The sequence below is a fragment of the Brassica oleracea genome, chromosome C9 (assembly GCF_000695525.1).
Source record: "Brassica oleracea var. oleracea cultivar TO1000 chromosome C9, BOL, whole genome shotgun sequence".
NCBI classification, from domain to species: Eukaryota; Viridiplantae; Streptophyta; class Magnoliopsida; order Brassicales; family Brassicaceae; genus Brassica; species Brassica oleracea.
In genome coordinates, this window is record NC_027756.1 from 7885829 (window position 1) to 7910648 (window position 24820).

Sequence of the window (24820 nt, forward strand, 5' to 3'; positions counted from 1 at the left end):
AAAAGGGAGGTACGGGAAGGAACACGAACCTTCTGGGTGTTCGATTCGTCGGTTTTGGTACTCGATTAAACGAGAAAACAGAGAGGATTGCGACGACTTTCTTTCCTGCCGATATCGCCTTGTCGAGAGAGAGAGAAGAAGGAGACGAAGTGAATGAATCCCGACCAAACTCGACTCTCTCTCTCCTCTTCGGTTTGCCTTTCCCGAGCTGCCACGTACTCCCAAGGACTTTGTTAAAAACTTCTTATTCTGAAAACGTTTGTCCGATTTTATTTTATTTTTCATTTTCTTTTGGGCCAATATTGGGTCGGGACTTGGGTTTAGATACGCCGATACTGGTGTTCTTATATCTCTTTCTCTATTAGATTATTTTTACTTTTTATTGTCTGGTGAATATGAAAACGCGTAAATTACGGAAATACAGAAGCCTTTTTAGTTCTTACATTATTATTTTTTTCAACATCGATCAATGATTGTTCTCTCTTCTCTCTTCTCTCTTCTCTCTCTGCGTAATTTGTCTTCTCATGCGTGTAAAGAGGGAGTAGATCCTTCTGAGTTGTTGCATGGTTCAGGTACTTCTGTTTTGTTTTGTTTTGGTTTTTCTAATTAACCTGTGTTCTTTCATTGGAATCATACGTCGTGTAAAAAAAGCTGGTAAAATGAGGTCGGCTAAGGATTTAATTTCAAGCCTTTTTTATAGGAATTGCATACAAGACAGCTGAAAATAAGTACAATAAAATACCTAAGCACCGATAAACACGTAACATGTTACACGTTTTGAATCGGTTTTCAGATTTTTTCTTATTGCAGATTTAAATATTCATGCCTAAGATTCAATACCAATAATAATTCAATACCAATAATTAAGATACTATTCAGATATGAAAATATTGAAATGGTGGTGGATGATCTGTTAGGCGTTCATCATATAAGTTGTAGGAAAAAAACATCTTACCAATTTAGATCCATCAACTATGCATCTATGCATGTGTCATGTCCTGATGCCCAATATGGGTGCATATTATCTACCCTGTCCAAGTTCAATTATAATATGTTGAGACAAATATTAATCTAAGCTTTGTTTAATATATGCCTCTGTCATGTGTATTATGTAAAAAAACTCCAAATTCCAGAAAATACAAGACTAAACCCAATTTATTAAAAATTGTAGAAAAAATATCAATCTTTTTATACTTGCCAATGCACTAACGTTTGGTTATAGTAAAACAATAATTTATGCAATAAGGTTAAATGTTGTTTACGATAAACGGTACAATGAGTTGCTTCTTTACTCTTAACTAAATATAATGATTTTTAATTATTCCAGTTTTATAAATCAAAATTCGTTTTGCAATTTTTTTTTTTTTTTTTTGGGGGGGGGGTTGTATTTGGAGGAGTTCTTATTCAATTTTCTTAGCATAACAAATCAATGTTTTTGTTTGCTTCCAGACATTGATGTGTGATATATTAAGACATGTTGACCATAATTTTTAATTGCATGAAATACGTGTTGTGAAATAAGTAGGTCCAGTAATCCCCTGAATCTCCACATACGTCTACCATTGGTATGCTTTATTTGTTAATTACAAGAAATTAGATTCCGTCTATTTTTTAACAAGTTGTAAATAACTTCTCAACCATACATGGCATATATTTTACGCAGCAGCCTCAAAAGGGTCAACACACAACAGCTAAGAAACTGCGTTCAAATGTCCAGAACTTTGTCAAAACAAATTGGGTAATTCAAATCAAAACGGGAAAAATATATAAAATACAATATAGCTTAATAAAATATTTAAACAGAAGCTTCCTCTAGTTCTCCGATGACACAGGCCTGAAAAGACTCAAAACTCTCGCATGTTTTATGAATATTAAACTTAATTATCACCGTGTCTGTTAGAGTCAGACTTTTACGAGGAAGTAAATATAATTATGTATAAATACACACATAGGTCAGTAGAAATCTGTGCTTACCACGTACCTTTAATTTCTCTCTTCTCAGGGCCTCAGGCTCATTATTTTCTCTGCAGATTAACAGCAGAAGAAGAAGAAGAAGAAGAGAAACAAGATCCGATATATTGGCTCATAGTAATCCATTAGTCCATTAAAATTTTCATAAAAGATGGGGTTTTGGTCATTGTTGGAGGTGGCTTCTATGCCAGTGATTCAAGTCCTCATCATAAGTCTTGTTGGAGCTTACTTGGCCACTGATCGATGCAAGCTCTTTCCTGTTGAAGCCCGCAATTCCATGAACAAGGTAAACCAATCTTGACCCGATGGTTAGATCTCCGCAAAAGAATCAAGATGTATGTTTTTTCATAATATTTTTTTTTTACAAACTGTAGGTGGTGTTTGTAATATTTGCACCGGCTCTCATGTTTGCAAATCTAGCACAGACGGTCACACTTCAGGACATGGTCTCATGGTAAGAAAAATCCCCTTACATTTTCTAGATCATGGTAACAAAATTTTACACTAAAATTATTATTACTTTTGACTATTATTGATTGAAATAAAAGGTGGTTTATGCCGGTGAATATGGGACTTACATTCTTAATCGGAGGACTTCTTGGTTGGATGGTTGTCAAAATTCTGAAACCACCTCCTTATCTTGAAGGTCTTATTGTTGCAACTTGTTCTTCAGGTACGTGACAAATTGTTTTTTTGGACCATCCTATATATGAACGTCATCATCATCAATCTACATATAGCGTGACATCTATTTTGTATTGTTCTCATGACAAAACTCAACTTTGGTTTAATAGGAAATATGGGGAACCTACCAATCATACTTGTCCCAGCAATCTGCGACGAGGACAAGAGTCCATTTGGTAACCGTAGTGTATGCAGAACCGTTGGTCTCTCTTACGCGTCTTTCTCCATGGCGGTATGTAATATTAACACACAAAAAAACAGAGACATTAGATGAGGAAAAAGAGAAGTAAATGATGATTATCAAATATGCAGCTAGGGGGTTTCTACATATGGACTTACACATTCCGGCTTATAAAAGGGTCGGCAATGAAGTTCAAAGAGATAGAAGAATCTGAGAAAACAGCAATCAAATCATCCAATAGTGACTTAGAGGCTGATCACAAGACCAAACTTCTAGGTGCACCTGAAGGCGAGCTGGTAAAGGAAGAGACAGGGTTTTGGAGAAAAGGAGTAGACTTCCTCCATGAGATATTGGAGGAGCTTCGTGCGCCACCTACAGTTGGTGCAGTAAGTTCAATTTACAGACTAGCACTGAAAAATATATACCAAGAATGAAGTGAAGTAAAAAAAAAAAACAATACTTAGTGTGACATGTTTGATACCTTTTCAGATTATTGGTTTCATATTCGGTGCTGTTACGTGGCTCAGAAATCTTATCATTGGTGATGATGCTCCTTTAAGAATAGTCCAAGCCACAGCAAAACTTCTTGGGTAATTACCACAGTTTTGTCTTTAGTAAACCTCTTGGCCTGGACCATTTGCATACATATACATCTTACGTTACTAAATTAACCTATTGTGCAGCGATGGGACCATTCCTTGTATGACAATTATACTAGGAGGCAACCTCATACAAGGTAAAATTATAGCTAAAGCCCGTAACCCTCATACCCAAAATTACAACATATAATATTAGTTTCGTCCCAAATGTCACTCGATCATGTTATCTCTAACCTTACACTATTGTTCAAATTGATCAGGTTTACGTTCTTCGGCAGTCAAACCGGTGGTTGTTCTTGGAATAGTGTGTGTTCGGTACATAATTCTCCCAATCATTGGCATAGGCGTTGTAAAAACAGCTGAGAGTTTCGGGTTTCTCCCAGCGGATCCTCTGTTTCAGTATGTTTTAATGCTCCAGTTCACACTCCCACCTGCCATGAATATCGGTCAGTTCATAAAATCATTAGTAGCTGAGTTCATGTAAATCTATAAAAATACTAAAACAAGGAATGACAAGTTGCACAAAAAACTCCTACAGGTACCATGACACAGCTGTATAATGTTGGACAAGACGAGTGCTCAGTGCTCATGCTTTGGACATACTTGATCGCCATTCTTGCCCTCACTGTTTGGTCCACAATATTCCTTCACTTGTTAGTCTAGACAAAACCTGCGAAGCACAACGGAGACAATGAGGAAAACATGTGCTAATGTCCTCTCTTGTCAAAGGATTCTTTACCATTTGTTTATTTGTCTATCAAATCAAAACTTGATAGATTCTTTTGTCTGGATTTCTACAAGTATTCATTTTTTCCCCTATTGCAAACACAAAAATTTGCATCATGTATTAAATATGTTTAATGAAAAATGCTGTGTACTTCATTGGTATTTTGGTAACAAAGACTAAGGAAAAGATGGGTTCATAAATGTCGAGATGAGAAAATATTTCTCAATATCAATCTGTAATATTTGAGTAATCTTTCTGCTAAAAACATCTTTCAAGGCTTTAACTAAGTAAATTGTCTCTACCTAAGGCGTTTTATTTCTTTCTTCGTTCTTCAATGCTTTGGTTATTGCATTGACATATAGGTGCGGCTCCAATGAAATACATGTCCCACATAGCTTGTGGCAATAAAATGCCAATACCATATAAAGCTTCATTGGTCCCTCCATTCATAAGCTGCCTTTTGTGGTGGGTTCTACCTTTTTGGCAGCCACTTTCACAGGGGAAATCAATTTGCAAAACTTGTCAGCTTCTTTGTAAAGAGAAACTTTGGTTCATCTAAAAATCTGGCAATGGAATGTTTGATTTTCTCACAAGATCACTCACGGATTATAATAACACAACCTCAATGGAAAAGTATATGGGTTATCAACAAAACCACATGACCACAAGTGAAGTGTATCTCAACAAAACTCTAGATAATGATATGATGATACAGTGTCTTTGACTTTGACAATGAAACACAGAGCAAAATAAATAGGCATAAAGTAAACGAAACAAATGTAAATACCACACGAGCTCTTGACAATTGGTCCAGACTACATAAAAGTAGTGAAAGTGAGACTTAAAATGGTTGAAGAGTTTTACAAGAGGGTGAGTTCAAGTTTGGGTCGGTTAGGCTGAGGCTCCACTACCTCCATGTGAATCCTCACAGTTTGCAAGACACTGTAAGATAAACTTCCATCCATCTTAACGATCTTCTGCTTCTCCTCATCTACGTACCAGTCACCAAGTCCTTTCTCACCTTTTGCTGTTAAGTAAACAGGGCCTTCGATTCCATACCTGCAGTAATAAAATCCATAACGATGTCCAGTATCAGAAGACATGATTGCTAGGGAAGTAAGAGTGAAAAGATAAGAAGAAAAGGCAACACTAATGAATTTTATTATGGTAGTGGAACAAGTAAAGGATGGAGAACGTACTTTGGGACGAATACTATAAAACCATTGGATCTTATCTTCACAACTCTTGCCTCTGCATCTGTGGGTCTGCGACATCAAACAAAGTCTTTACCAGTCCATGCCTTTAAAATATAGTCTGATTCATGAAAAAAGGTAGACGGTCTATACCGGTTTTTGAAGTATATGAGGGTGTGCAGCTCTACTGAAGCTCGACTTGCCATCTGGGCATTCCTATGCCGATAGTTCAAATCTGAAACAAGTCCAATGTATTAGAATACTTGCAAGTTTGCAAATTTTGTCTGAACAGTTAAAAATGCTGGAAAACAATAAACCCTTACTATCAGCAACGCTAGTAAGTTGAGGTCTGTCTTGGAACACCGTTGGAAGCTTGTATATTCCTAATGACGCGGCAAGTAATCTGTGCACAAAGACATCTGGAACCAGGGAAAGAAGCAAGGTTTATAGCATCTAGCATGTGAAAACAAAAGGAGAGACAGTGCGAGTTTTCACTCACCAGCATATCTTCGAATAGGAGATGTAAAATGAGTATATAAAGGTGCTGCAAGTCCATAATGAAGATATTCTGGAGGACTGAGATCCCCACTACAGAAGTACACAGCCTGAGTAGTAACAAATTTGAATTGTTAGACGGTATCCTCAGAGAATCACCAGCAACTTAACTATTCAGTCATCAAGGAAGCTCTACCTGTGTCATGCACCTAGTAGCCAATATCCTGATCAGCTTATTGAAATATGGATCCTCACCCTGAAGAATAACGACATTTGTTAAGACTGAGCGAAGCAAGTTGCTTAGTTAAAATACGTATAGCATTCAAAGACCACTTAAATATGACAGCTGAATTTAATTATAAGTAGTATGTGCAACCCTAGTTGTAGAATGGAACCGAGGAGGTATTCCAAATGGCTAAACAGTGGCTGTGCAAATAAGATAGTGCAGGCAAAAAAAAACTCACCACAGCTCGGTCCAGTGAATCAGCCAAAGCTTTAGATGAAGAGACATCTAAGCTAAGCCCAATAGCTGCAGCAGTACGCAGCAGCGGTTCAAGCATTTCTCTTGTTGGAGTAGGATGACGCCTGCATTGAAGAACCAAACCAAAGATGTGATGAACTGTTATTGATGTTATAGGATGAACAAAAAAAATACAGCAAATGCCAATAAAAGATAACAATGTCATCAACAGCTACTTGGGATCCCATTATATGCATTATGCTAAATAAGCATAACATCATTTAACCTAATCACTTACGGCCAGATTTTACATGAACACAATTGTAAAATAGTTCATGTAACCATTATAGGCATCTTTGGCAACAATTGAAAGCTAGTTTGGTCACATCTTGGGAACTAATTGCAATCAGTTTTACACAGAGAAGCACTAACATATACAGAATGATATTCATCTTTGAGAAGCAGAAGCAAGTCATAAAACCTTCAAGAACTATCGCAAACTTTACCTTAATAGTGAACACGAAGGGAATAGTTTAAGAATTTGTTCAGCGACTGAAACATTTGCAGCAAGCATGAATTCCTCAACCATTTGGTTTGCTTCCCGAATCTGATACATACCTATGCAAAACACAGTCACGGAGACGGATGAGTACATCTTTTAGAAGGATAGAAGTTGTTGTACTTCACGTTTGTTTGGGTGACAAAGACACTAAGAAACTATCGTTCATATCCATCAAGAGCATTTTTTTTTCTCAGCAAACATACCAATGTCAAGAGGATCATGAGTCTCAGTATCAATCTGAAATTTAACTTCTGCAGACGCAAGAGTTAAGGCTCCCCTATCGATACGTCTTTGCCTCATTATCTACAGGTTTCAAAAGCAAAATAACAGGTAAAAATTGTGTTCTTCTTTCTATCATTTATGGAACACATGACAACAAGTGAGAGGAGGTGTCTTAAACCTTTGCTAAAGCATTCATGTTCCTCAGATCAGTAGTCACGGGGTCCGTCAATCGGCTGCAAATAGAAACAACACTTAACAATCTTGTGCATAATGTAACATAGGGAGTCTTAAAACCCTCTACAATTATACTGTCAAATCACTAGAGAACATGAAACGAAATAGTTTTACCGTAAGAACAAAGATAAGCAAATAAACCACTGATCCATCTAACACTATGGTAAAAGAGATTTTACCTGTCATCCATCCGAGCCTGAGCTTCAACATAGGACAATGCTGCAGAAGACTTGATTATGCTCTTTGTAAATCTCGTTGAGATAATTTCAGCTCCAGGGCTCATTTCCTAAATATATGAATATGCTTAGGCTAACCTTTTACTAATTTACTAATATTTGTACATAAGCTTTTGGGCTCCAAATGATAAAGCATACCCAAATAACCGAGAATGCAAGTCTTTCCACATCAGCTCTAAGCGAGCAAATATCTGCAAACAAAACCATGTTTCTTGAGTGCATTGGAATTCCAACATATACGGAAACATATCCTGTAAGAAGATGATACCTTCAGTTAAAGGCTTGGGAAGCATGTCAATACGGCGGTCAACAAGGTAGACAGATGTGCCTCTTTTTGATGCCTCATCATCCAAAGGAGTACCAGGGTGTACAAAGTTTGTTACATCCGCAATGTCTAAGTAAAAAAGGTCAAGGATAAGCAGCATCACAAATTCACTCACAAGACGTGAAGTGATTCCAACGGAACAAGCCAATTATTCTAGAAGAGACTGAATACTAATAGACATAAAGCAGATCACCTCAAAAGCACTTTTAGCACTCGACAATTAGGATAAACTCGAACAATGAAGAAAAACGGTAACAAGAGCCATTTCAAAGCTTTGCTGTATGCACGGCAAAGTGATTTGTAACTCATTGACTCTTGACATGCCCTATATTGAAAGCTAAGTCCTACATAAATTATAAAGTTGTAGGATACGGACTCCAAGTTCAAAGTTCCCGTTTGGAAGCGATGTACAGTGCAATGCATCATCAATATCCTTGCAACCTGTTGGCACCACAAACAAGTTAAATCTACATGTACGCAACTAACTTCAGACTCTGAAAGACACTTATATAGGCAAAACTAATAAATACTATCACGCGAGTAAGTCTTTAGGTACATACCCGGAGGGTCCACACTAAATACAAGCAAATGCCTTAAGTCTTGCCTAACAGGACTGGAGACGTCTTCAGCAGATACAGACCAGGGTAAGGGTGGCAAGCATGCCAGAACTTGAGAAGAGAATGGCGAGTAGTCAACATCGTTCTCTATCAAGACAACCTGCAACATCCACAATAAAGAGTAACGATGTCAATGCCCTCCCACTTCCTACCAGGACAGAACCTAGTAATCTAATAAAGATTCCCCTACCTCTGTTTCAGTTTCCCTGTCACCTATTTTGCCAATTGGTCGTACATAATGGCCAGAAGGATACCGAGATTGACGGTCCCAAGAATCAACTGCCACTACTATCCTCATATCCAAAAGGTTCTCAAGCTGACGAGTGTTAATGCGAATCTTGGGGATTCTTCGATCTTTAGAGACGAATAAAGCATGCGCCGTTCCACCACTTCCAGCAGGCAGGGACATTGGTTCAAGAGATCCACAATATCTGCATAATAAATATCATGCTACTTAGGAACCGTCATCCAGAAACCACGGCTTGAAACATAAGACAAAATTAAAGAAAATCAAAGCGTAATTGCACAGAGAATAGCCAATGAAGTCAACAGAGCTAAAGATAATCGTTAATTCACATATGTAGTCACCAGAAGCAGAAACATCTAAGGAGAGTATATTGGCATGTCGGTTATGTTCATATGATGTCATAAAGGGGGAAAAAAACAGGCAAGAAGTGAACTCACGAGTGCCAATTTCTTCGGATAACACCAACTACACGACCTGAAGGACGAGCCGGGTTAGCATTTTTATCACCAGATGTTACTTGGGCTAAATTTGAGGTTCTAGGAGCATCATCAGCACTGTTGGGAGCCAAATGAACAGTATCGTCCTCTTCCTCCTCATCTGCATTAATATGTGAAAGAGAGATATGTTTGACACAACTTCGTGCAGGCCGATAAATAGTTTGATATACATGTAGATATTAAAAGAAACCTTCTTCAGCTATAGATAACGCCTTCTCCTCTTGCCACTGATCACGAGGCAAGAGTTCTACCGCGACAATATCACCATCGAAAGCCCTGTTCATGTTGCTGCGCCCATAGATAATAATCTCTTCTCCAATGCTCTCGCTTCCAACATAAGCTTCAAAAGGATTGAAACGATTGACACGGAGTTTCCCTTGATGGTATATTCCACGGTGCAAGCCAGCAGTAATCTCAGACATGGGCTTATGCTGCAGGCAGAGAAAAAAAGAACATAATTATAAGAGACAAGGGTTGTTTAATGGCAGTATCTAGTCACCTTAATCCATTACCTCTAGGTATACAAGTTTCCTCTTGGAAGGTCTGGAATCATCTGCATCTTCCATAGTGACGTCTTCACCGGCTGGTTGGGCAAGCAGGTCCAACAATTCAGGTTGCCCAATTGATTTTACATAAGCCTCAACTGATACAGAAACACTCATTCATAAGCTTCAATATCTATATAACAGAGCTATAATATCTGGAATGCTGGGGATTTATACAATTTCTGTGAAGAAGGCAAAAGATGAGTTACATACTTGTCTCTGCAGATATTCCGTCTTCAATGGCTTTCCGTTTATTCTCCCTATCATTAGTTACAAGCAACACCTGAGATGTATCCCCTAGATGCTTCTGGTACCATAGCGTAGCGACACGAATAGCTGAAATTCCAGATAACATTTAAATTTTTTAACAACAGATGGATACCAGGAGATGAAAATTGGAAGCTGCAGAATATTTTGTATGAACTGATACACAACAAGATATTCGAACCTCTATCATTGTGGTCATTGGCAGTCTCTCTCTCCATGGCCTGCACATAAGTATCCCTGCGGAAAGTTTAGTGAAGGTGAGAATCACAGCTAAGTAAGTTCCAGTGATCATAATCATAATGAGATCATCCAATAAAAAATCACATAAATTAAGCCGAAAAGTTGGAAGAGCTTCTTACTTGTGGACATGATTGGAGAAAACATAGAATTGCTTGGCTGGATTGCTGCAGAGACTTCTGATTCTGTTGTAAACAGATTTGTTCCTGTTCTTAACCTCGTCCAGCACCACAGAGAGAACAACAACATTGTCTATTGCCTGATTCTCCAACAAATCAATCTACCAAACAAAAAAAAAGCAAATCGATTTAATCCGGAACAAGCTCAAAGTCTTTAGCTTTATATATATGTATAGTGAAGCAAAGTTACTTGGTGAAGAACGACGTTGGTATCGACAACAATAATCTTAGGGGAAGACAAACGAGCAGCTGAAGTATCGCAAGACTTGCAGGAAAAGGCTCCACAGTATATGTCATCTCGTAGATACACTTCTCTCACTTGCTGCAGCGGCACGTAAAGAACAAAACTAAAAACTCGGAAGGAAGAAGAAGACGCATAGAGATTAAGAGAGAGAGGAACAGACCTTTTGAATACGACCTCCTCTGGTCTTCTTATTGAAAACCTTGCTCTGCAACATCTTCTTCTTCTTCTTCAACCTCTTGTTTCGCCGGTGAGAGATTTCAGTCGTTGGAACGGAGACCGAAGCTTTTAAGTCGTCTTAAACCTAAGCCAATGTGAGCCCTATACCTCCTTTCTCGCCTCGGTTCCGACCGGTTTGGTAATTCTTTTCAAATCCGTTTGGTCTGATTAAACCGAAGTGATTACCAAAAAAAATAAAATAAAATAAAAAGAACCCTCACACTAAACCAACTTTACAATATAACTTTACTCCCAAAAGATAACTAACTACTTCATTGTGTCTGGAGCATTGAATTGCATATGATCTCTCATCAATTCAGACCTGGGAAAAGGTCTTTTAGCTGAAAGGAGCGTCGATGCCGCTTCCTCTTAACTGATGAACTTCTCTTGAGAGCTCTTTCCTTGAAGCTCACATTTTAACCTCTGCCTCACTTCCTCGAGAAATTCTTCTACGCTGCTTCCTTCCATGATCGTCCCTGAAGAATCTTCGTAAATCGTATGGTCAAAGCTTTTTGGATTGTAAACAAAAAAAAAAAAAAACTTTTGGATTGTTCGGTGTCCTTCCGGCTAACAGCATCAACCTCAACAAATATCTCAAAATAAATTTTTAGTTTCTAATTACTAATATAACAAATCAAAAATTAAACTTTTAAATAAAATAAACTAAACCAATTATTTTTGCCACAGAGTTTTCATATTTTCACAAAAGTATATCTTATTTCAGAGACATTTCTAGTTCTCTTAAATTATTTTGCTTTTTTTTCTTTTTATTTATTCAATTATGAGGTATTTTGTGAGAAACAACTGAAATAAAAGAATGTTATTTTTTTTCCTAAATATAGAAGAAAAATAACATTCTTCTATTTGTAAAAGTAAATATAGCATTTATTTATTATACATAAATACATTGGAGCAAAACCTCAATTTCTATCTTTTTCTACCGCAGAAATTAGTTGGAGATGTTAGCTTCCGAATAATCTAGAGCTCAATACGATTGAGAAAGAAACCTTGTTCTAAAAAAATCAAACCAAAATCGAACAAAAGTTTATTATAAACGAACTTTGAAAACAAAAACTCCTAGCCAAACCGACAAAATCATAATTTATAGTTTTCTACTTTCAACTACACACTAGATGATAATCCGCGCGCATGCGCGGAGTGAGTTATTATAATAATATTTATTCATTAAATGGTTTAACATTTTGCAACACTACGATCTTTATTGATTGTAAAATGACGAATACAAATGTTGGTCTCTTAAATGTATCACCGTTGTTAAAGAGTTAACGTATTACAGCTCATTTTAATTATTTTTAAGACTCCATATGCATAAAAAGAAATTAAGTTTTCCGGCTGACACAAACATCAAAACCAAATAGGCAACATCGATTGTATAATGACGAAGGGGGATTAGGTTTTATGCTCTCAATTTGTTTACTATTGATTCTCCATAAGCGATTTCATTTTCTACCTCTATAAAATTGTACTTTTGTTCTCTTCTCTGTTTCATTGATATAAATTTAGTATTTTTTAACTTATTCTATGAATTTGGTGAATTACATAAGTGTCAATTTAAAAAGAAGGAACTCTGCAAAAGTTAGTTCCACTCCAGATACATATCTAAGAATCAAAATTTTGAAGAAAATCACCGGCAAACTCTATTAACAGGTTAGTGTTTAAATTTAATATATCAAGGTGTTATAGAATATAAGTGCAGACTCGAAATATAAATGCGTGTCTAGTATATATTCACCAGTTTAGTCTAAAAATCATCTAATTCTAGAACAACAAAACAAATTACTTATTTAATTAGTCTATGCTTTTGAGGTTTAGTTACTTAAGAGTATACAGATAAAAAAAATATATATAATATTTTACCATTCTAGTATATGTAAACTATGTATAAACTAAGAACTGTTTGATTTCTTTAATGATAAACCAAAAAACTTATAATAAATAGTTCAACTTTCTCATTCTTACAATTATAATAGCTTGATAGAGTATTAGAGAGAAAAAATATTAGACGAATGATGAAATCTCTCATTCTTCGAACAAACTCAAAAGGATGTGATTGAAATCTTATCATGATATTTTATTAAAAGCTTTTTAGGGATAAAAATCAACACTAAATTATTTAATCTGAATTAAATTATATATATATATATATATATATATATATATATATATATATATTATAGTGTTTCCAATATTAAAAAACACTTCAATTTGAAGAAGTGTGTTTTTGGAGTTGTCAGAATCAAATAAAGATATTAGAAACCACCTATTTTAAAAATAATTTATATGCATAAAAGTATATACATTAGAGTAATCACATAAAACAAAACCAATACCTTTTGTTAATTTACAATCATGTTTTTGGTAAATAAATCAAAACAACAATTTTATTTACTTTATACGGTATAAATTAAACTTTAGTGATATTGACATAGATACATATTATATTTAATATAATTATTTATTATTCACACTTCCTATTCATATGATTTTTTAACATTTGTATATTTGATGTAACAAAAATTTAAAATGTTAATCACAAAACTTTAAATGTGAGATTTTTCAATACAAATTTTAAAATTAAAATATTAAGATCTCAATAATTTTTCTGTGTAAATTTTGAAATTAACATATTTTATATTTTTATATAGTATATAATTTATTTCAAATGATATTAATATATATATATATATATATATATAATATGAATATTTATTAATGAGATTTCATATTCAAACAATTTATTAGGACTTGACATTTTAACCGATACCCGCACCTGTATCTGAATCTGATCCAAAAATCCGAACCGAAGTAGTAAAATACCCTAACAGTTATTGAATTCGGAGAGAATAGATATCTGAACCCACACTGGTAATATCCAAATCCGAATGGGTAGTATCCGAACCCAAACGGATATCCAAAGATAACCAATATACTTAACCCTATATTTTTAGTTTACTTCTCTCATTTTATTCAAAATATTCATATTAATGCTGCACATTGCTCAAAATTAGATAATATACATATAATTATGGACAAAATCATTTGTCACTAACTTAAAGTAAATATCAAGCTCTTGTTTCTTGCATTAATAGAAGTTGCATCTAAAATTTCAAAACAACAACTAAATTAGTGTATTTCTCTTTTAAATTTTTTATCTCCAAATCTATTAATAGTTTAATTTTTAAAATGTTAGAAAACTAGTTAAGTTAAAAGTATATTATAAATACAAAAAAATAAGCAATGAATAATTTATTTATTTTTTATTCAAAATTTAAATATCGGAACCCGATCCAAAATATTTGAACCCAAACATAAAATACCCGAACCTGATCCGAAGTGTAGAAATACCAGAACGGTTTCTATACCTTTATACTGAAATACCCGAAAATCCTACATACTCAATACAAACTCGAACGGGTATCCGAACGCTCACTCCTACGATATATGATCATTTGTATCTTGCTGGAACAAAAAAAAGTTAAACCATTGATCACAAAATTTTCAATGTGAAAATTTTACAATTTTGTAATTTACAGTCGTTTTAAAAAAATCAAAATATAACATATAAGAAAAAATATAATTTTTATTATTATATGCTTAATATGATTGTTTAATTTCTTTTAATAATATAAAACTAAACAAAAAAGAGAGATGATACAAAAATTGTTATCAAATATGTATTATTCATAATCATTAATTGTTATATATATGTTAATCATATTAGGTAATTCCGTAGTTTTTATTTAAGGAAAGAAAAAATATTATTTTGTACACTACTAATTAATTTGATAGTTAGTTTAATAAAAAAATATATTATATGTTTATATGAACCAACTTATTTTTCTAAGAATTCTATGTTGTAATGCTTCAGGATTAATGGGGATGATTGGTTGGGGCTGTAGATGCTCTGTACGGCCAAAATTTAGTCTACAACTATATATGTCAACCAATTGAACTTTGCTTTCCTTAAAAAATTCACAGCAAAAAAATCTCTGCAAAATCAAAATATGGCTGTAGAGAGCTTTGGGTCCGATTGGTAATGGCTGTAGCTTTAAAATTTTTTGCTGTAGAAAAAAATCTGTAGACTTTTTGCTGTGGCTTTAGATTTTAGTGCTGTAGAATTTTATGGAAAGCACTAAAAAATTGCTTTGGATATTTGGCTCTGCAGAGCACGTGTACAACTGTAGGTTATTTCAAAAGCTGTGGTTTCAAAAAAAAATTTAAAGCTTGATTGCTCTGAATTTAGTGTTGTAGAAATAAATAGGGTTGTGGACAACACCTACAGCAACTATCAATCACCCCTTTTTTTCCAGAAAAAAAATTAGTGCTTTAGAAATCTACAACAAGAAAGACTACAATAAATAAATCTACAAATTAAATTCTACAGCAAAAAATATAAAGGTCCCAACACTTACCAATCATCCCCGGTATATAGGGGATATTAAACAACTGATGACATATAAATTATGAATAGGATAAAATCAAAGGAAATTATTTTAGACTAAATAAATGTATAATCCAAACCAAATTTAAATTAAAAACCAATCCAAACCAAAGGAAATGGTTGTATCTACTTGGTTTACTTTTCTATTAAATGGATAACACCAAAACAATCGAACAAAAAAAAGGCAAACCGTAAACCAGATTGCCCATACCTCTCTAGGGCTCAGTAAATAGGCTCCAAACCATGATAATGTAATGGAACAACTTTGAAGGTGAGAAAATACCATTTTCTGGAAAGTAATCAGTGTTATGAAACTCACCCCCATAAAACAAAAAAAAAACATGAATGTTTCTGTCCATGAATAGACTCCAACAAAGAGACAAAAGCACAACAAACAGTCAAGATGGTATGTATACGACCCATCCCAGCAAATAGATTCTGTTACAATCAAACGTTAGATCAAATATTCCCACGGAAAATGCCAGACAAGAGTCAAACAACAATATACCATTAACAGGAGAGAGCTCAACAAGTTGAAAAAAGTCAAAGAGAAGTCAACGATACCATAAGTAGAAATGAAAAGCTTAAACTAAATCCATATTACAACTGATCTAAAACACAAAGAAGAGTAGCAAATGAGGTTCTTAATATAACAAACAAACAGAACATAACCAGTTTTTTTCAGTTTAAGGTCACAACATCTAAGCAAGTTTTCTAATTCCATCCCCAAATCTGAGTCAGTCAATGGCAATAACTAGTAGACTCCTTAATCGTCGTCTTCTTCCTCTTGCAAACAAGTGTCCAAAACGTCACATGCAAGTAAAAAAAAAAACATATCAAAACAAAAGAGTTTTAAAAGTATAGAATCAAAACCTCGTCGCTTCCTCCAGCTTCGTCCACTTCAGACTTGGATTCGTCATCTTCACCTCTATTGGTTCCGCTAGCCTAAAACACAGAGTAGCACCATTATAAGAACACACGCACACGCACTCTCTCCCTAAGCATAATCAATGAGAGAGTATTATAATAATAATACCAGATTCATGTTGCATACTCTTGAGATACTCACTCTTCCTGCTCTCTGCCTTGGAAGCGTAAGGAGCTTTCTCCTGATTCAAAAACAACAACAAAAGCTTTTGAGTTAAAGATCGACAAGAACCAATCTATAAATTTCAATGGCGAACACTCACTTCCTCACTCATAGACTTCCACTTAGCTCCAGCAGCCTTACCAACCTGAGAGATAAGATTATTAGTACACAGATCTGAGAACTCTACAGATTTGGGATATACTTACGGCGGCTACGGACTTGTTATTGCCTCGTTGAACTCTCGTCGGAAATCATCTCTGGCGACGAAAATGAATCAGTTTAAAATTGAAAAAAAAAAGCAGTGAGAATAATGTGGGAAGAGATTGTGAGAGTTACAGGAAGACGAAGAAAGCACTTGGAGGTCTCTTAGGTTTGTTTGGGTCCTTGTTCGTCGTCGTCTTCTTCTTCCTTCCTCTGGTTTTGAGTCTGGCGAAATCGAAACCAAAATAGAGGTGAGAGAAGTTCAGCAGATTTCAGATTCAGGGAAGAGGAAGAGACGGAGAGAGAGAGAGACCTTTGATCAGTGCTCGTCGCTTCGGATTTGGTTTGGCCGCCTTTCATCGAGTCAGGAGGGTGAGGAAACGAAGAACCGTTTGAGACTCGGACTGAGTCGGTAGCAGCGAGTTGTTTTGCCTTGGTTTCTTTTGTTCAAGTGTTTGCGGTATAAACTTAAATAATAATAATAATAATAGTTTTTGGATTTTAATTTAAAGTAAAAAGTAGATTGAAATTCGCAATGGTTTGGATTTTAATTTGGATTTTGACCGAATTTATTTGCCACGTTAATGGTTTAAAATAAAATCCAAAAAGGGTTGCTGAAAGTAGATCGTTAATGGTTTTTAGGGGGTTTGTATTGAATCAAGGATTTTAGAAGCTTTTAAAGTGTGTTAATTTTAATGGGATTTATGTGAGTTTTGAAGTTATTTGGATGATTTGATAAAATTTTAAAAATACAAATAAAAATCTTGAGGTGATTTGATAAGATATTTTGTATAGATTTTAAAATTGTTTAGGTGATTTGAAACCGTAAATATTAGTTTTGGTCAATATATATTCTTTTTCTCACGGTTTTATGATCTATCTAATCACTTGGTGGACATCAATACCACGTGCCCATACATCTATCGTGATCAAAACACGACTGTCGCCTGACTGAAACTAATTCATGATCTCATCTCTCTCCTTCTGAGGCATGTCACCGTGCATTGATGAGACTGTGAAGTTGTTCGTCCTCATTTTCTCACTTAGCCAATCTACCTATCGCAAATGCGGAGTTAGTTAAGCGAGGCAGTGAAAAGAAACCATATAATCTAGTTATCAATTGCAAACAAAGTTTAGAAAGCATCAAGATTGGTATATAGCACCACTGAATAAGTTAAAAGGCCAATGCAATCTACTAAAATCTGCGGGTGAATACAGACTGCAAGTATTCTAGAGCAACGTAAGTGTGCTTTTAACTCCTTCCTTTTAAAGAATAAACAAGTACAAATAGCCTCACAACTCACAAGCGAGTACAATTTTCAAGGACATTATAAGATGAGCATAGTGTAACAACATGAGATACCTGATCATCTAAAACATTTCAAATACAGTAAGATGAGCACAAGGATTACCTTTCTTTTTGTGTTGTAGAAGATAACAGCTTGAGTGATAGTAAGTCTGTCATAAAGATCACAGAGTGTATCAAATTTCCACTCCTCTTTCTCACGGCAACAAAATTGTTTAATGCCCTGAAAAGGTTTTACAGGAAAGTTAGGCACTGAAGCAATATGAGTATGACCCCACCGTAATATTAAACATCAGCAAGGATACAGATGCAGATACAACTCACTTGTGTAGATTTTATCATGTGAGTTAATAACTGGGTTTTCTGCCACAGTGGTCTCCTTCATCACCACGGTAAACATAATCAGTCTAGCATCCAGATACATTTTTCTTTTGGATTTGAACTCTTTTCCTTATGATGTACTTGTACAGTTGCATATGGCGTAGAGAGGATAGACAGAGAAGTCTCTACTTGGATAAAGAGCTCTAGTGACGATGAAGAAAATCCTGAGATGCCATTCATTGCAACTTGGGGACATGCCAGTGTGGTTTGAAGCAGACTTTAGAGACCTCTGACCTGGATGACTATCAAATTGAACAGGCAAGTTAAAATCGAGTCACCACAGTTCTGAAAACTGTTATATCATCATTAGCTTGGATTGACTATGTTTCCTGAGTATTTTTTCTAATCAGGTAAGTAAAATTCTCCGAGGCTCTCTTGAAGCTATTGGTGCCAAGGCGATGGTGGTAAGGACATACTACTCCTCAGTTATCAGGTGTAACCTGTTAGAGAATTTTAGGTCAAAAAAAGAGTCGGAAATTTCGTTTACGGCAAAGCAATATATTTTTTTTTCTTTCAGTTTTCTCAAATAACATCTCTGCAGATGTTATTTTATGAGAGTTGTTTTTAACTAAAATATGACTTAAAGTATTCTCAAATCCTTTTTACAAAATTTCTTTTCAAAATACTATTTATCTTTGAATAACACTAGATTTGATATAATTTTTAGAAATAGTTAATTGAATAACAGAGGATTTCAAATAATGTTTAATAACTTTGCAGAAACTTCATATTGAATAACAGGAGATTTGAAAAAATAAATCTAAATCACCATTTGAATAACAGAGGATTTTAATCAAATCTCAAAATCTTCTAAAAATCTTGGTTCAATACACCCCCCTAATATTTACGGTTTCAAATCACCTAAACAATTTTAAAATCTATACAAAATATCTTATCAAATCACCTCAAGATTTTTATTTGTATTTTTAAAATTTTATTAAATCATCCAAACAACTTCAAAACTCACATAAATCCCATTAAAATTAACACACTTTAAAAGCTTCTAAAATCCTTGATTTAATACACCCCCCTTAAAGTATTCTCAAATCCTCTTTACAAAATTTCTTTTCAAAATACTATTTATCTTTGAATAACACTAGATTTGATATAATTTTTAGAAATAGTTAATTGAATAACAGAGGATTTCAAGTGATGTTTAATAACTTTACAGAAACTTCATATTGAATAACAGGAGATTTGAAAAAATAAATCTAAATCACCATTTGAATAACAGAGGATTTTAATCAAATCTCAAAATCTTCTAAAACTCTGGGTTCAATTCACCCCCTAAGTTCTGGTTGAAATATAAAATTTCGGTTTAGATATAAAACCCGGGTTGGCTACTCAACCGTTCCGGAACTGAGCTCTGGTTCGGTAAGGTTAGTAGGAGTTTCGGTGCGACTCTGTGTTTTCTGCAACTTGTGGCTTAAGCCCAGAGGAAACGCAGTCTTTTCATTCTGAAACCCTAGCCGTCCAAGGTGGGTCATTTGTCTTCAACATTTCAATCGAGCCTTTGATTTCTCTTAAGCCGGTTTAGAGATTCGGTTTAAGGGTTTTTTACTTTGTGTCTATTAGGTTGGATTTCATAGATTCTGGTGATTCTCCTCAGATGGATACGGTTGGTTTGTATATTTTTTCATCCGTTTGATATTTGTCTGATCTGTTTTTCACATGATGTATATTTTTTTAACTTTAGTTGCAGAGGGTATCTGGTACTGCAGTTGTTCAGAAAGACATGAGGGAATGCATTAATGATATCGAGAAGGCTGGCTTTGGACCCAGGGCCGTTGCTAGAGATCGGATGTTTAAGGCCAAGAGCAAGAAGATCGGCCAGTTGTTGAATGACTCGCGAGATTCTCTGATCCGTTCGTTACATGAAACGGTGGAAGCTGATAGAAAGAAAAAGGTAAATTGTCTTTGTAATTGTTTAGTTTTATATGCATCATTCTAATCTTTTCTGTTCTTTCAGCTTTGTTTTCTTTTGTTTTTCCCCTGTATATACAGGATGCTGATATTGAAATGAAAACAGCTCTTCTAAATTCAGCCGGCTCGGCAAGACAAGTCATGAGCCGGTTCCAGATGATAAATAGTATGCTCAATGTTTTATTTTTTATGTTTAGCCGCTTTTTATGTTTAGCTCTCTACTAAGGGAGTGATAGTATCTCCGTTATCTTGTTTGTATTTGGCATGAAGCAGACATGCAAAGGTCTGGATTCCCACCAACTTTTATGATTAAAATGAATAAGAGCATCCTTATTGGTAAAATAAGGACCAAAATTTGTGTCCTTAGATTGTTTAATTAATTTTGTTATGTTAAGAGACAAAGTTAAGGACATTGAGAAAAATGTAGATTATTAGTAGGACTTTTAATTGTCTCTTAGTGAATTAATTATTTAATTTAATAAGAAATGAGATATATTAAACATATAACATTAAAATAGAAACATATTTTATTACACAAATTTGAAAAAAAAAATTACAAAAAAAAGAAAACAACCCATTAAAAAACATAAAACATTCAAACATTAAAAATAAAAGCAAACTTCAATAGCCGAGAGGTGACTAACAATTTGAAGTATAGATGGGGTTAAATAGCTGAAAGTGTAATGTGAAATAAGTTCTATTCTTAATGCTCAACCATAAACAACCATAGTCTAATCAGTTGTTATTGCACACTACACAACTAGTTTCACATTCAACTGGAACTAACAGGTTCATTAAATTAAAATGGGGATTTCGTTTCAAACAAACTACATGGCAACCAAATTCAGTTTACGGAAACTCTATCACATAGTAAGCTACTCTCACGGTTATCAAGCAAACGTCTCACTATTCAGTTTTGGTTGAGAAGTAACTCCTATCATAGTTATCAATTTCATTTCAGCAATTAGGTGAAATACTCAATGCATTCTTTTCTATGTCCATGTAATCAATTTATGAGTTCCGAAGAAGACATCCATGTCGATGTAATCAAGTTAACTTTATTTCTCAGAATTATTTATAATTACTTAATGTTATGAGTTTCAAATCCATGAGTGAACAAGTGAATGATCATGTACTTATCAGATTAATGTTAAGAACACACAAACATCAACGTCTATATCAATAAGAACTCATCATTTTAAATTCACCAAGAAATCACCAATCCTTTAAAATCACCACATACTACGAGTTAAAATCACCTAGTTACAAAACATATATCATTCAATCACATAAGACCAAGCATACAATCAATTGGCCACATGACAGGCAAGGAACCAAACGAAGATACAGTCGAGTTAGATCAACAAATAAAAACTCTAATATTTCAGACCGACGGACATGCAATGAGGCAAACCCAGATACAGACGAGCTAAATCGACAAATTAAAGATCTAAAATCTCAAAACGACAGACATGCAAGGAGCGAAACCCAGTTGCAGACGAGCTAGATCGACATATAAATAATCTAAACCTCAAAACGACGGACTGAGGATTTAGCGATACCTGGTTTTAGTTTCCAATCAACGGAGAGATTGGTGGAGTGAGGGAGAACAGATCGGTGCGGAGTGAGTGATCGGCGGAGATCTCGGTCTGGGTGAAATCGGCGGAGAGAAAGGCGGAGAGAAAGGCAGAGAGATAGGCGGAGAGATCGTCTTTTGGTTCGGCGGAGTTCGGCGGAGCCTAGAAGCGTTGAACCGTCGAGAGAGAGAAGAGAGAAGAGAGAAGAGAGAATGATGTCGAGACGGTAAACTAGACGGTCTCTTCCCATTTCCTCTTTCCCCTACACGATGACACGTGCCCTTAACATACGTTGCCTTAAACCTCTTAGTTAACATACGTTTGCTTCCATTTAATTTAGTTTCGATTTAATTTTGATGATTAATTAGCTAAAGACGCGGCTTAGGACCACGATAATGATGCTCTACGAGTTAGTAGTCATGCGAAGAATATGACCTTTCTTTAAACATTTAGTAACATAAATGGTAAGGCATAATTATCAAATACATAAAATGCACAGAAGAGGCAGTGTCCTAGAATCAGATTGAAACCCTTGTGTTTAACTTTTAAAGGAGTAGACATTACAGATTAATTGGAACATGTCCAATTCACCGAGCTACAATGTGAAATTAAATACTTGAAACTAATTCAAATCAAACCTTATAAACCCATAACTAATTTTTTTAACAAAAAAAGAACAAAAAGCGTAAGGAATGCTGAAGTCACAACTAATTAACATTGTTTTGAGGTGGCTCTACCCAAGCGATGAGGCTAGACAAATTGTTACCATCATCAGAGAAGACAGAGAGACCAACTTGTTACCATCATCAGAGAAGACAGAGAGACCAAGAAAACTTTAAGCCTCTTCAGGTGAAGCAATTCCTCATACTAATGTATGGGGGCTTAAAGCCAAGTCAGAGACCTTCTCAACCGGTCAGAAGTTCTATATTCAGTCGTAGTCTCACTTTGTCAGATGAACATTTCAAATATGTAGAATTCTATTCAAAAATATCTCAAAGACTCAGATGAAATTATTTGTAGAAAAGATTCTTTTTTTTTTGTGCTACTAGAGATAAGATTCTAAATATTTAAAATATCTACTTAGTAAACTTAAAAAAAAAAATTGTGGAATATTTCAGTAAAATCTGCTCCAACAATATTCATAGAAGGAGAATCATGTTGTCAAGTTATTCATGGCATCTATTTGACACTTGCTTTGTTTTTTCAATATCATCTCCAGACTGTCCATATCTCAAATGGACTATTAACAATGTCTTGTTGGCTAGCCGTTTAATTAACAAGAGTATATAAATTAAAAGAATAATATTGCACAAGAGTTACAGGCTGTTTCGATCTTAAAACAGTAAAACAGAAGAAAGACAAAAAGTGTTTGTTTAATTAGAAACATGGATTGTATGTGTTAAAAAAGAAAAAAAAAACATGGATTTGAAGTGAGAAGGCTAGGCTTCACAATGTATTTGAGATCTACTATTAGCTCTTTGCTTGAGGTGAAGAACTAAATTGTTGGTGTTTGTTCTTGTTGTATTTACTTGATTAAGTGACCATTTTAATGTTTGGTCTTGACTATGTTTGGGGCTTAATTCAGTGACGATTATGTTGGTGTCAGTGACTATGTTGTTGTTTGAAGTAATGAACTAAGTTGCTGTTGTTGTTCATCATCAAGGACGTCTTCGTTGTCTGGGGCTTCATCAGCTTCGTCCTCACCGACAATAACACAGTCATCCTCGCTGATTTTCCCTTCTTCTTCCATGTCGTCTGTTTTGCTCTTTTTCTTCTTACATACATCAGTTTCGTCGGTGACGACTCCACCTTTTCTTTTCGCTACAGAACTGGCACCACCAAGGTTCCCTTGTCGAGACTTCTTGTTCTTTTCATTACCCATCTCTTCTCTCTTGTTCGTGTTTGATTCGAGATTTTTGGTGGTGGTTCATGAATTAAGGTTCCTAATTGAGAAAACCCCCAAATCGATTTTGGGAGATAATGAGAAGATGTGTTTTTCTAATTGAGCAGAATATGGTGTCGTTTTGATTAACGTCGGGAATTAACTGCGTTTAGACGTTCTGTTAGTGTAATTAACACATGTTTAAATTGACTCATTCGACTAAAAGTTTGAAGTTTTTATGGTTAGTTTGGAACCTGTGAATTATAATGGTCCTGTTCAGAAAGCTGGGAATTTGTTTGACATTTTTCCCGTAACTAATCCCATCAATCTTTTTCCCAAGTCAACTCCAGCCTAATTATTTAAGTTTCGGTTTGGTCCAGTTCCGGTTGAGTTTGAGAAATTTTTGACTTACCAAATTGCTTGATCAAGTCATCTTTAGACCGATCTCGTTCGCAAGCATGCATATATATCAGTAATGGCATGAGTATGAGATGGTCCCCTCCTTGTCAGAACTCTTTCCCGTTTGGTTTACGAAAACAATGCCTTTAAGCCATTATTAATTAATTTGACAAAGATGATTAGGAGGCTCCCCCATGTTCACGGCTTCATTCCCTGGCATTTATGCCTCGTTTTCCGTGAACATTGACTGTTCATAATTTCGTATGCTTATGGTAAAATGATTACAATTCTTTGGTTCTCTGTGCCATAAAATTTCAAAGTTGCAACTCTCGAATTCACAACTGATAATATAAATAGTTTGACTTTTAGGGTCTAGTTGATTTAAATCCAAAGGGTACAAATGCAGATCCATAAGTGTTTCAAAAAAAAAAAAAAAGTAAATCAAGTGTTATGATAAATATTTATAAAAATACTATAGAGCATACACATTCTTGTTATTTTCAAATCCATATTGTCTAGTTGAATCTATTGCGAACACAGGGAATAGTTGATTTTTTTTTGGTGAAAGGAATAGTTAATTTGGAGAGAGTATTTTTAGTTAATTAACTCGGTATGAATCTTTCACTACAAGAAAACAGCGGTATTCTGACGGACATTCCGA

At 34.9% G+C, this 24820-nt stretch overlaps 3 protein-coding genes and 1 pseudogene across 4 annotated transcripts; 2 read left to right on the plus strand and 2 right to left on the minus strand.

The window, feature by feature from the left end:
* The first annotated feature begins 1960 nt into the window (after window positions 1-1960).
* Window positions 1961-4317, plus strand: LOC106313714 (uncharacterized transporter YBR287W-like). Its single transcript, XM_013751610.1, has 9 exons — window positions 1961-2257; window positions 2346-2425; window positions 2520-2644; window positions 2766-2887; window positions 2968-3222; window positions 3326-3426; window positions 3520-3572; window positions 3696-3881; window positions 3974-4317. The coding sequence occupies exons 1-9, from the start codon at window positions 2123-2125 to the stop codon at window positions 4096-4098; spliced, it is 1182 nt and encodes a 393-aa protein (XP_013607064.1). The 5' UTR covers window positions 1961-2122; the 3' UTR covers window positions 4099-4317.
* Window positions 4318-4836: 519 nt separating this feature from the next.
* On the minus strand, window positions 4837-11035 carry LOC106318977 (exosome complex exonuclease RRP44). Its single transcript, XM_013757159.1, has 24 exons — window positions 10883-11035; window positions 10669-10800; window positions 10422-10579; window positions 10244-10299; window positions 10009-10131; window positions 9763-9893; window positions 9441-9681; window positions 9191-9350; window positions 8697-8937; window positions 8450-8606; window positions 8262-8330; window positions 7833-7958; window positions 7703-7755; window positions 7508-7614; window positions 7273-7327; window positions 7076-7175; window positions 6817-6928; window positions 6315-6435; window positions 6047-6106; window positions 5855-5960; window positions 5679-5774; window positions 5509-5590; window positions 5362-5427; window positions 4837-5221 (listed from the first exon to the last, which is right to left on the minus strand). Exons 1-24 carry the CDS (start codon window positions 10934-10936, stop codon window positions 5023-5025), a joined length of 2805 nt encoding a protein of 934 aa, XP_013612613.1. The 5' UTR covers window positions 10937-11035; the 3' UTR covers window positions 4837-5022.
* Window positions 11036-15948: 4913 nt separating this feature from the next.
* LOC106318978 lies at window positions 15949-17138 on the minus strand (annotated as a pseudogene).
* A 2586-nt stretch (window positions 17139-19724) lies between these two features.
* Window positions 19725-20637, plus strand: LOC106317373. 2 transcript variants are annotated; one of them, XM_013755200.1, is made up of 4 exons: window positions 19725-19856; window positions 19954-19996; window positions 20075-20284; window positions 20383-20637. In XM_013755200.1, the coding sequence occupies exons 2-4, from the start codon at window positions 19988-19990 to the stop codon at window positions 20524-20526; spliced, it is 363 nt and encodes a 120-aa protein (XP_013610654.1). In that variant the 5' UTR covers window positions 19725-19856; window positions 19954-19987; the 3' UTR covers window positions 20527-20637. The 2 variants fall into 2 exon arrangements, with proteins under 2 accessions (XP_013610654.1, XP_013610655.1); XM_013755201.1 differs by having other exon boundaries at window positions 20081-20284.
* The last annotated feature ends 4183 nt before the right edge of the window (window positions 20638-24820 follow it).